General features: G+C 42.9%; 1 protein-coding gene across 2 annotated transcripts in view; it reads left to right on the plus strand.

Moving 5' to 3' along the window:
* Positions 1 to 12572, plus strand: part of OTOA (otoancorin) — a 67534-nt gene that overhangs the window by 39465 nt on the left and 15497 nt on the right. For both annotated transcript variants that reach the window (XM_055340870.1, XM_055340871.1), the window contains exons 20-23: positions 845 to 938; positions 4241 to 4370; positions 7545 to 7732; positions 11368 to 11523. In XM_055340870.1, the coding sequence (XP_055196845.1) occupies positions 845 to 938; positions 4241 to 4370; positions 7545 to 7732; positions 11368 to 11523 (568 nt within the window). The remainder of the gene's footprint in view (positions 1 to 844; positions 939 to 4240; positions 4371 to 7544; positions 7733 to 11367; positions 11524 to 12572) is intronic.

Raw genomic sequence — 12572 nt, forward strand, 5'->3', positions numbered from 1 at the left:
TAGGCTCTGTCCTTTTTTTTTTTAATATTTTATTTATTTAATCTTGAAAGACACACACACACACACACACACACACACAGAGAGAGAGAGAGAGAGAGAGGGTGAAGCAGGGTCCACGCAGGGAGCTTGACATGGGACTCGATCCCGGGTCTCCAGGATCACACCCTGGGTCAAAGTCGGCGCTAAACTGCTGAGCTACCAGGGCTGCCCGGCACTGTCCTTTTATATAGAATTTAAGATCATGGACTTGGGAGACCAACTCCTTGGGTTAAAATTTTGTGTATTGTCTGTGTGACCTGGGAAAAGCTACTTAATCTTTTTGCACTTTAATTTCTACATCTATAGAATTGGGACAGTAATGGGAGGGGAAGGGAGGAAGGACAGGCTGTGATGTATATGACAGAAATTCAACAATTCAAGCTAGAAAAAGAAATGGTAATTTATTGAGTTCAGAAACAGAATGTAACAGAAAACTCGAGGGATATACTTCAGGCATGACTGGGTCTGGAGGCTCAGGTGATGTTGTCGGGACTATGCTCCTCCTGTCTCTCAGCTCTGTGTTCATTGGTGTGGCCTCGATTCTTGGTGTTGGGAATGACTTCCTATATTCTCTTTAGTGCTAGAGATATCAGGAAAAAGAGGGTTTCTCTAGTAATTCCAACAAAATTCCTGAGGGTGGCTTAGTGTCCTGCGTGGGATAGCCTGCATCATGTGCCTGCTGTCCTGATTGGGGGAAGTGGGACTTGTCCAGGTATGAAGTTGGTCTGCTCCTGCAAGAAAAGGATGCTGGGAGACAAGGACAACAGCATGGTGTTTCAGTTTACCACTTATCATCTCTTCATAGACTTCCCCGGAACTGGACAGCTGAGATGATGAAGGACTTGGGACCCTTTCTAGTACTTTTTTCAGGAGACGAACTAAGCTCTGTTGCCACAAAGGTACCTCTGTGTTCTACCCTGGGAAGACTGAAGGAGTTTGGAGGGGAGAGAAAGTGTGGTCAGTTAGACCCCATTGGTGTTTACTGCCCATTTGCTTTTTGGAACTTCCTCCCTGCTTCAGAGGGCTCAGATGTTCCAGCTCTGCTCTAGGATGCCCAGGGTTTGGGACACTGGAGTGAGGCAGCAGGGAAACTAACTCTGGGCTTTTCAAATGGCACTCTGGGCAGGTGTGCACAGACTGGAAACTGTAGGTTAGCTACCACCCTGCTGTATGTGTGCTTCCCACATGCAAGCCTGTTCAAGGGCTTACACTCAGCACTGCCATATGCACATACACATGTATGTCCAGTGTGTGCAATCCCACGTGCAAACACATTGAATCCAAAACCAAATCCTCATGGAGCATTGCCTTTGGGCACACACTTTTCCTGGAACAACTCTCCAAAAGTTAGACAGTGTAGGCCAACAATTGTGCCAAATGAGCACAGATTTCTCATCTTTTTCTTGTATAATGAAGCCACACAATCTCATTGGCATACAACAATGAGCATTAGTTTCTTGGTGACCAGTCTGTGGGTCACTGGGACAGCTCTGCTTCTAGAATCGGCTTCTGGGGCTCAGTCTACCTGGAGCTTATTCTTCTTACCATGGAGCTCTGAGACTCCAGAAAAGAGAGCACTAAAGTACGCTGGGAAATGGCACACTGTGACTTTTCACTGGACCAAAGCAAGTCACATGACCAAGCTCAAACTCAGTGAGGCTGGAAGTAGTCTCCTTTATGCAGAAGCAAAGGGTGGAGAGGGAGTAAATATTTGTTGGACAAAACAGACGGACCGCAAGGCCCATCCGCACACTCTCACCCCTGTATATGTGCATGTGAGATGTACATTGTCATGTGTGCTCAGCAGGACATGAACGCACGGCATGTCACCCAGGTTGACGCAGAGTACACATTCCAGTGTCCAAGCATAGTGAAATCATCTTCTGGGGTGTCCAGACATGTAGTTAAAAGTAGCAGAGGCACATGTATACACATATCCAATCTTCTGAAGATCAACTTTTGAAATTGAAAAAAGTATTTTTAAAAAAGATTTTATATATTTAATCATGAGAGACATACACAGAAAGACAGAGAGAGAGAGAGAGAGAGAGAGAGAGGCAGAGGCACAGGGAGAGGGAGAAGTAGGCTCCATACAGGGAGCCTGACATGGAACTCAATCCCGGGTCCATTCAGGGAGCCTCACATGGGACTCGATCCCGGGTCCCCAGGATCACGCCCTGGGCCAAAGGCGGTGCTAGACCGCTGAGCCACCTGGGCTGCCCAAAACTGAAAAAGTTTTATTGCAATATGATTAAATCTCAGAACCACAGTGCAGAGTTAAAAAAGGTGAGTTGCAAAAGAATACATACAGTAGGATACTAAATAAATAAATACTAGTTAAATTTTTTTTTTCACTCTGAAAATGCTTGAGTGGTGGTGGATTGTTTTTTTTTTTTTCACCATGAAAATAGTTACATTAATTTTAAGCACATGCAGAAACAGTTCTAGATGTAAGACAAGTTTAGAAGTGCGTGAGAAGGGCAGCCCGGGTGGCTCAGCGGCGTAAGCGCTGCCTTCAGCCCAGGGCCTGATCCTGGAGTCCCAGGATTGAGTCCCATGTTGGGCTCCCTGCATGGAGCCTGCTTCTCCCTCTGCCTGTGTCTCTGCCTCTCTCTCTCTCTCTGTCTCTCATGAATAAATAAAATCTAAAAAAAAAAAAGTGCATGAGAATGGTTAATGCCAAATTCAGGGTGATGGTTATTTCTAGGGAAGGAAGGAGACTAACGAGTCAGGCAAGGATCTATCAATTATATTTGTGATGTTTTATTTCTTAAATTAGGTTGTGGGTACATCAGTGTTGTGTTTTATTATTCTCTCTACTTTTTTATTCAATGACTGAAATATTTAATAAGACAAATAATACATGCTCCTGGCTAAGAGATTGCAACTATACCAGAAGCTACAGAAAGACAAAGTTTCCCTCCACCCCTCCACTTTTAGGTCTCCAGCCTGTCTCCCCAGAGGTGATCACTCTTCCCAGAATCTCTTGCATCCTTTCAGAAAAAAATCCTCCTCCTGCTTACATATGTTCTTCCCTTAAAACATACAAAATGGAAAATACCATTTATTCTGCTGTGCATTTTGCTTTCTAAAAGTTAACCATGTCTCTTGTGGGTTGTTTGTGACCTTAGCCGCACATGACAATCACCGGAGAGATTCTAAATGGACATCTACAGGGCCCCCACCCCAGGCCAATGGTCTTTGAATCTCTGGGATGGGGCCTGGGTGTCAGGAGATTTCCCAGTTGATTGTCACAGCGGGGATGAAGAACTCGTGGTTTAGAGTGTGACTCTACTTCTGAAGGTTAGAATAGAAAGAGGGGCTGTATAACCTGTGGAGAGAGTGGGGCACAGTGATTCATAGCTGTGTGAGACAGTTTGATAAATGCTCTGGACTCATGGTCAAGCCTACCAGTAATATCCTGGGTCTTGACAAATTGCACTGGTTCTGATGAGAAATGGCACCTTCTCCAGGGCAATTGGAAGCTCCCTCATTGCTAGTCTCCACTCAGAGATAATCCTCTTTCTCTCCCCCTTTTTCAAAGATTGATTTATTTACTTGAGAGAGAGGGAGAGAACACAAGCAGGGGAAGGGGCAGAGGGAGCAGGAGAGAGAATCTCAAGCTGAGCACAGAGCCTGATCCCACAACCATGAGATCATGACCTGAGCCAAAATCAAGAGTCAGACGCTCAACCTACCGAGCCATGCGGGCATTCCCCTCTCTTTCTTCTTTTTATGATGAATATAAAGTTTAGTAAAAATGTAAAAGCAATACCAGAACAGGGTAGGCTCACCTATGCTTTTTATAGATCTTATCAGGTTACTCCAATAATTGTGTACCATTTAACAGTCCCATAGAAAAACAAGTGTGCATGTTTAATGCATTTTGCTCAGCCTTAAGTATCATCATTTTATTTTTAGGTGTTATCACTTTCTTTTATTTTTGGCAATCTGAAGGGTGAAAAGCAATATATACTTGTGTTATTGAACATTTATTGGATTGCTAATGGGGTTAAGTATTATTTTATATGATTCTTTGTAGAGACCAAATTAGTTGAGCTAGGGGATAAATTTATATAAGAAGCTATTATAGAAGAAAAACAGCCCCTAAGGGAGTAAGTAGTATCACAGTTTAAATCTGCATTTAATGTGCTTTAATTATTATTTCTTCCTCCTCCTTCCTCTTCTTGCTTGCACACAGTTTCCTGAGATCCTTCAGCAAACAGCTTTCAAGATAGCAGGGACCTTGCCCCCGCCAGAATTCCTCTGGGCTGTCTTTGAATCTGTCTGGAACAGCAGTGAGAGGAACCCAAGCTCTCACCCCAGCCCTGGTGAGTGTTTCTGGGGGTATCTGAGCCAGATCCATGGCAGCTGTGTTTGGTTTGATTTCCTGGCATCAAGAGGCCTCCTTGCCTAGGGCATTGGATGAAATGTTTGCACAGCAGTAGAATGGCAAAAAGCCATAGGCCAAAGAATTATACCTTTAGTAAAGTGATTTGGAATCACGTCTTGTGCTCCTTACCCAGGCCAGGGAGTTAAATGGTGAACATGTGCAACAAACAAATTTCAAAAGGGTTTTCTTAAAGGGTGTAAGGGGCTAAGTGACTGTGCATTGCAGTGCTGGGGCCACGCTGGCCTGGTGTGAACCCTGGATCTGCTGCTTACTGGCTTTGTGACTTTGGGTAAGCCCTTAAACATCTCTGTGCCTCTGTATTCATCTTCTGTAAGATGGGGACGTTGAAAGTCCCTACCTCATTAGGTTATTATGAGGATTATAATGGATCAGAACCTGTTCACAACAGTGCTGGGCATATAGGAAACCTGTTCCATAAGTGTTAGATATTTTTATGATTTTTGTGCACCACTTGTAACAAGCAGGAGGCAGCAAAGTTAATCAGACCCCTTAATAATTGTAATAATAATAGCTGGCAATCAGTGCTTGCTTTCTTTCCTGCAGCAAATAATTATTGAGCACTGACTATATGAACAAAACAGACAAAAATCCCTGTCCTCACAGAGTTTACTTTCAAGGGGCTGGGCTGTAGGGGTGGGTGCCAGACAATAAATCACATACAGTAAGTAAAAGACTTTGTATTTTTGTGATGATTCAGTGCCAAGAAGGAAGATAAAGGAAGGGAAAGAAGGGGTCAGGGAGTGTGGGGTGTGGGGGATTATAATTTGAAAAGAGAGGGATCCCTGGGTGGCGCAGCGGTTTGGCGCCTGCCTTTGGCCCAGGGCGTGATCCTGGAGACCCGGGATCGAATCCCACGTCGGGCTCCCTGCGTGGAGCCTGCTTCTCCCTCTGCCTGTGTCTCTGCCTCTCTCTCTCTCTGTGTGACTATCATGAATAAATAAATAAAATCTTAAAAAAAAAATGAAAAGAGAACCGTGGAGGTAGGTTTTACTGAGAAGGTGACATTTCAGGAAAGACCCAGGGAGTGTGGGCATGGACTATGTGGACAGGTGGCATTGTAGTCTTCCAGGCAAGTGGAAGTGTAAGAGGAGCAGAAAAGGAATGGAAAATGAGAGGCCAGTGTGGCTGGAGTGCATGAGAGACAAAGCCACAGAGGGCCCTTATAAAGGAAGCCCTAAGCACTTTGTCTTTGGGTTGGGGTCTTATGGAGTTGGCAAGCAAAGAAGTGTCACGATCTGATTTAGGTTTCTCTTGGGTGGTCCTCTTTTCATGCACTGTCTCATCCTCATCTTGTCCTGTGATGTGGGTGCTGTGCTTCTCCCATTGTCTTGACGAGGGAAACTGAAGTTTAGAGACAGATTAAGAGACTTGGCCAAAGTTACAGAGTGAGCAGTGGCAGCCCTTGGATTTGTACCCAGAGCTGGTGATACAGCTCCTCCTGCCCTCACAACGCAGCAGTGCACTTGTCATGTGCCAGCGCTCCTACCCTATGCATGTGGGTATGCGAGAGTAAGACTTGCCACACTCTGGAGAGGATGCTCGGTTATGAGTGCATCATCGGACTTTTCTTTAGTGGCTCTGGGTATTCATTACTGCTGTGCTTGTAGTAATTAGTGGATTAGCAGAATTACTCATTGGTTTTGTTTTAGTTAATTTGTGTGTGTGTGTTGATTTATTCAACAAATATCTGCTAAACACCTACTATGTGCTGGGCAGGGACTATACCAGTGATAAGACCAAGTCCCTGCTGCACTGTTTAACAATTTTTTTGCTCTCTAATTTTTACTATCATTGGATGCTGTTGTCATGGAAAGTGGAGTGGAGTGGGGGGGTCTAGGAAGGATGTGTCTTTTGTGGTAAAGGTGCTTGAGGACTGCACGTGGCAACCCTGATCTGGTCTGCTTTCGCCTCTTGACTGGAGTCTAGTGAGTTGCTGTTGAGAGGCAATGAGAAGGGAGTGGCCACAGGGCTTGGATCTACTGCCGCCCAGGTGGTGCTGGTGAGTCTGTGTGCCTCAGGTGGGCAGCTTCTAAGACCGGAAAGCCAGGATTGCTCTGAAGACAAGGAGCCTTCTCCCAGGTGGGGCATGTCAGGGAGAAATAGCTCATATCTGTGTTGATGATGTTAACTGGTTTGACCAGGTGAGATTCAACTTAGTCAAAGACTGAAATGGATGGATTTCTTCTGTTGCAAAGGAAAGTACAACAAGCCCCTTTCTCCTCTTTCTCAGGAAGTGGGAAGGCCATAACCTCCATGATGGGAAACTATTCCCCCTTCCCACACTTAAAGATTTTATTTAGTGATTTCAGAGAGTGTGTGCGTGCTTGCATGCACTTGTACACACACAAGAAGGGTGGATGTGTGGGCAAGGGGCAGAGGGAGAGGGAGAAGCAGGCTCCCTGCTGAGAAGGGAGCCCCACTCGGGGCTCCAGTCCAGGACCCCAGGATCATAACCTGAACCGAAGGCAGACGCTTAACCAACCGAGCCACCCAGGCACCCCTCCCCTCCCACACTTAGATAGGAGTGCTCCTTCCTTGTAATTCTGGAAGCCTTAACTCTGGGTTGCAAACTCAAAGGCATGAAGTGGCACCTGCTGGTAACATAACTAATAAAAATAGCTAACATGTATTGAGTGCTTACTTTATACCTGGCATTGTTCTACAGGCTTTTTATATAATAATATATCTAGTGTTCCCAAAATTCGATGAGGCACTTTTATCCTCATTTTATTGATGAGAGAACTGAGGCAGAGAGGGATTAAATAGGTCTGGATTTGAACCTAAAGCCAGAACTGTTGGCCACCGGTTATCACTGTCCTCCAGGCAATTTGGAGCCCCATTGCAGTGTTGCAGAGCTCCTACTGTGTGCATGTGGCTGTCAGTGCAAAAGCTGGCATTTCCATGATTCTGCTACAAGGTAATTAGCAAGAAGAGGCAGAAATGGGACTCAAGCCACTCCCTGCATGCCAGCTCTCAGTGTCTGTGCTGTGCTGCCTCTCATGAATAAATCCAACTGGACAAGTTTACTCATTTCAATAAAGACTAACATTCCCTGAAGCTCTCTTTCCTTTGTTCCTCCCCCATTCTTCAGGTTGCCATGGTGTCATGGCTCCTTCTTCCAGTGACATCTTCAAGTTGGCAGAAGCCAATGCCTGTTGGGCCCCCGAGGACCTGCTCTGCATGGAGGAACACACGTTCATCAGGAGTGTGGAGCTTCTGGGGGCCGTCAGGGCTTTCAGCCTGCCTCAGTTGGTAACCCTAAAGGAGAAGGCAGTACAGGTAAAACCTACCTCAGGGAGGAAACATCCAACAGAGGGAAAACCCCAGCATGATGGTCCCAGCACTTCTATGCATAGAGCCCCCTGCCTCTGGGAGCTTTCACTTGCATTTTCCTGTTGCAATTTCTCTGTATCAACTCAGCACCATTGGTGTGCTTCCCACATCCAGGAAATTTCTAGTTCCTCCCTCTCAGGGCTGTGGCAGAGAGAGCAGAGATGTATGTGTCTTGGCATCTAATGGACACTCAGAAAAAGTTCTGTGGGGATCCCTGGGTGGCTCAGCGGTTTAGCACCTGCCTTTGGCCCAGGGCGTGATCCTGGAGTCCTGGGATCAAGTCCCGCGTCTGGCTCTCTGTATGGAGCCTGCTTCTCCATCTGCCTGTGTCTCTGCCTGCTCTCTCTCTCTCTCTCTCTCTCTCTCTCTCATAAATAAATAAATAAATAAATAAATAAATAAATAAATAAATAAATAAATAAATAAATAAAAAAGTTCTGTGGATGTTCTGTGCTTCTGACTGAAATGGTTTCTAGGAATTGTGCTTTTCTTTCTCCACTTGAAGAACCTCAACTGATGCTTATAGCAGGTTTTCTCAGAATCTGTTGCAAATTTGTCTGAAAACATAGCAGGAAAGAGTAAAAAGGGGACTCAAAGTCTTTTTCCATCTTTATAAACAACACTTTGAGTGGCTTGTTTTAGCCGTTAGGATGGCCATAGAATATCTGGTTACCCTTGTGAGGTTAAGACAGTAAGATCCTTAAAATTATATAAATGACCCAAGTTTATTGTAGAAAAGTCAGAAAATAATGAAGAAGAAAATTGATCATATTCTACCCAGAGAAAAGCACTGTTATATTTTGTTATATTCACCTGAAGCTCCCAAGACTTCTGTATATGTCTATAAAGTATATTTAGAGATTTCATGAATATATTTCATGTATGCTCACACATACATATTACATATTATTATATATCACCCAGTATTCAGTAACTTCCTATTGACACCCAACAGTATAAATGCATATTTTTTCATATCAGAAATATAAATTTATATCAACACTCTAAATAGTTAATATTTCATTTTATGGTTGGTCCTTTTTTTGCTAGTCCTTATTTATTTAGCAAATTGGTAGACTTTTAGGTTACTTATTTTTTTAAATGCCTCAAGGTACATATTTGTACATATTTTTGGGAGCACTTGTCTCATTATTTAGGCTAAATTCCCAGAGGTATAATTTTGGGGTCAAATCATATAAATAGTTTAAAAGCTATTGATACACATAACCAAAATCCCCCTCCAAATTTATATTCTCTGTATCAGAAATGAGGGTATCCTTTGCTGCATATTTTTTAACACCATAGGTGATCCTTCTTTTTTTTTTTTTTTTTTTATTTTGAATGCTTTAATTTTTTTTTTTTTTTTATAAATTAATTTTTATTGGTGTTCAATTTACCAACATACAGAATAACACCCAGTGCTCATCCCGTCAAGTGTCCCCCTCCGTGCCCGTCACCCATTCACCCCCACCCCCCGCCCTCCTCCCCTTCCACCACCCCTAGTTCATTTCCCAGAGTTAGAAGTCTTTATGTTCTGTGTCCCTTTCTGATATCTCCCACACATTTATTCTCCCTTCCCTTATATTCCCCTTCACTATTATTCATATTCCCCAAATAAGTGAGAACATACACTGTTTGTCCTTCTCCGATTGACTTACTTCACTCAGCATAATACCCTCCAGTTCCATCCACGTTGAAGCAAATGGTGGGTATTTGTTGTTTCTAATGGCTGAGTAATATTCCATTGTATACATAAACCACATCTTCTTTATCCATTCATCTTTCGATGGGCACCGAGGCTCCTTCCACAGTTTGGCTATTGTGGACATGGCTGCTAGAAACATCGGGGTGCAGGTGCCCCGGCGTTTCATTGCATCTGAATCTTCGGGGTAAATCCCTAACAGTGCAATTGCTGGGTCGTAGGGCAGGTTTATTTTTAATTCTTTGAGGAACCTCCACACAGTTTTCCAGAGTGGCTGCACCAGTTCACATTCCCACCAACAGTGTAAGAGGGTTCCCTTTTCTCCGCATCCTCTCCAACATTTGTTGTTTCCTGCCTTGTTAATTTTCCCCATTCTCACTGGTGTGAGGTGGTATCTCATTGTGGTTTTGATTTGTATTTCCCTGATGGCAAGTGATGCAGAGCATTTTCTCATGTGCATGTTGGCCATGTCTATGTCTTCCTCTGTGAGATTTCTCTTCATGTCTTTTGCCCATTTCATGATTGGATTGTTTGTTTCTTTGGTGTTGAGTTTAATAAGTTCTTTATAGATTTTGGAAACTAGCCCTTTATCTGATATGTTATTTGCAAATATCTTCTCCCATTCTGTAGGTTGTCTTTGAGTTTTGTTGACTGTATCCTTTGCTGTGCAAAAGCTTCTTATCTTGATGAAGTCCCAATAGTTCATTTTTGCTTTTGTTTCTTTTGTTTTCGTGGATGTATCTTGCAAGAAGTTACTGTGGCCAAGTTCAAAAAGGGTGTTGCCTGTGTTCTCCTCTAGGATTTTGATGGAGTCTTGTCTCACATTTAAATCTTTCATCCATTTTGAGTTTATCTTTGTGTATGGTGCAAGAGAGTGGTCTAGTTTCATTCTTCTGCATGTGAATGACCAATTTTCCCAGCACCATTTATTGAAGAGACTGTCTTTCTTCCAGTGGATCGTCTTTCCTCCTTTGTCGAATATTAGTTGACCATAAAGTTCAGGGTCCATTTCTGGATTCTCTATTCTGTTCCATTGGTCTATGTGTCTGTTTTTGTGCCAGTACCACACTGTCTTGATGACCACAGCTGATCCTTCTTTTTATTCCTTGTCAATATGAGCAGTTAACATGATGTTCTTTGATTGATGTTAAGGTACAATTTAAAAAATATGACCAAGACTGAACTTTTCCCCCTGTTTCTTCTTTTGTGAATTTCTTGTTCATATCTTTTTTTTTTCAAAATTCAGTAAAACTTTATTGCTTCTATTCTTTCACCATTAACAGAAAACTGGAGAAAGCAAAAATGTTTTGTGTTTACAAAGATAAATGGCCTCTTTAGCCAGAAAAGCTCAAACTACAATAGGGAAGAGAAAAGTGCCCTTCTCCACATCCCCAAAGTTGTCCTTGTCATCTTAGACAAAGCCTTAGTCCACTCACTGGCCTTGTATGTGGCCAATTCAAGATGAGGGCCAAGAAATCAAACCAGTCCTTTTCCATGGTATGAAGTTGTTCTGTTCACTTCTTTTGTGTATATGTATATATTAAAACAAATGCAGTCATCTTTTTTCTTACTGATTTATAAGAGAACCTTAAATATGGATAGCCCTGGTTGCCCGGCAGTTTGGTGCCGTCTTCGGCCTGGGATGTGATCCTAGAGACCCGGGATCGAGTCCCACGTTGGGCTCCCTGCATGGAGCCTGCTTCTCTCTCTCTCCCTCTGCCTGTGTCTCTGCCTCTCTCTCTCTCTGTCATGAATAAATAAATAAAATCATTAAAAAATAAATAAATAAAAGAGAACCTTAAATATTAGAGAGATTTACCTTATGTCTGTTTAAAAATATTTTTAGTAATAGTCTAATCTGGATTTTTTTCACTTCCAGGTATGGGACATGCCTTCTTACTGGAAGGAGCACCATATCGCCTCCCTGGGGCGCATTGCTCTGGCTCTTAATGAGAGTGAGCTGGAGCAGTTGGATCTCCGCTCCATTGACACTGTGGTTTCCCTAAGCCAGCAGACAGAGTGGACTCCTGGACAGGTAGGTAGATGTTGCTTGCTTGATTTTTTAAAAATTACATGTCTGTCTTAATTTTAGGTATATTTTCCTTTATGTCCTTGAACATACAGTATTTATGATAGCTGCTTTAAAATCTTTGCTGCTAATTCCATCATCATTTATTTCTGAGTCTGTTTCAATGGACTAATTTTTCTTCTATTTATGGGCCATGTATTCTTATTTTTTTTATACGCAAGACTGGCAGTTTTGACTGGCTGATGGACATTGTGAATTTTACATTTTTGAGTGCTTGATTTAGTTGTATTCCTTTGAAGAGTATTGGCGTTTGTTCTGGCATACATTTAAATTACTTTCAAATCAGTTTGATCCTTTTGTGGCTTCCTTTTGAGCATTATTAGGCTGAGTCCAGAGTGACCTTTATTATGTAGTTAATTTATCTCCATTATTTGGACATACTCATTCTAGAGACTCTGCCTAATGTTGTCTGTATTTCAAGACTCCTCTGCTCTGGCTGGTGGGCAGTGATCTCTTTCTAACTCCACATAGGCTCTGAAAATTGTTCAGCCTATCACTTTTTAACGCCTCTCCCAGATATTTTTGTGGATTTCACTCCTGGCCTATGTAGAGAGGTCAGTACTCAGCCAGACAGGGGAAGACCTCTCTCTCTTCTGTCAGATTTCTCTTCTTGTGTTCTCTGTCTCTAAAGTTTTTAATCCTCCAATACTTTCCCCCTCAGATTACAGGTGGGATCTCTATATTCTCAACTCAGACCATTGGACTTACTTGGGTTCCCTTTCCTGCTCCCTGGCCTGGAAGCTGCTTCTGGGCAGTAAGCAAGGGCAATTTTTGGGCTCTCCTTATTTATTTTCCCTCTCTCAGGGTCATAGTCCTGTGTTTTCTGTTGTCTAGTGTATAAATACAGTTATTTCATAGGTTTTGTTCAGTGTTCTCATTGCTTATGGTGAGAAGGTGATTTCTGTGTCAATTAATCCTTCATGCATTAAAGAAGAAGTTCTCTCCAGAATTTAATTGTTTCAACTGGGAGGGAGGTTAACCCACTGTATTGCTAG

This window comes from Nyctereutes procyonoides, unplaced genomic scaffold (assembly GCF_905146905.1).
Source record: "Nyctereutes procyonoides isolate TBG_1078 unplaced genomic scaffold, NYPRO_anot_genome, whole genome shotgun sequence".
Classification (NCBI taxonomy): domain Eukaryota; kingdom Metazoa; phylum Chordata; class Mammalia; order Carnivora; family Canidae; genus Nyctereutes; species Nyctereutes procyonoides.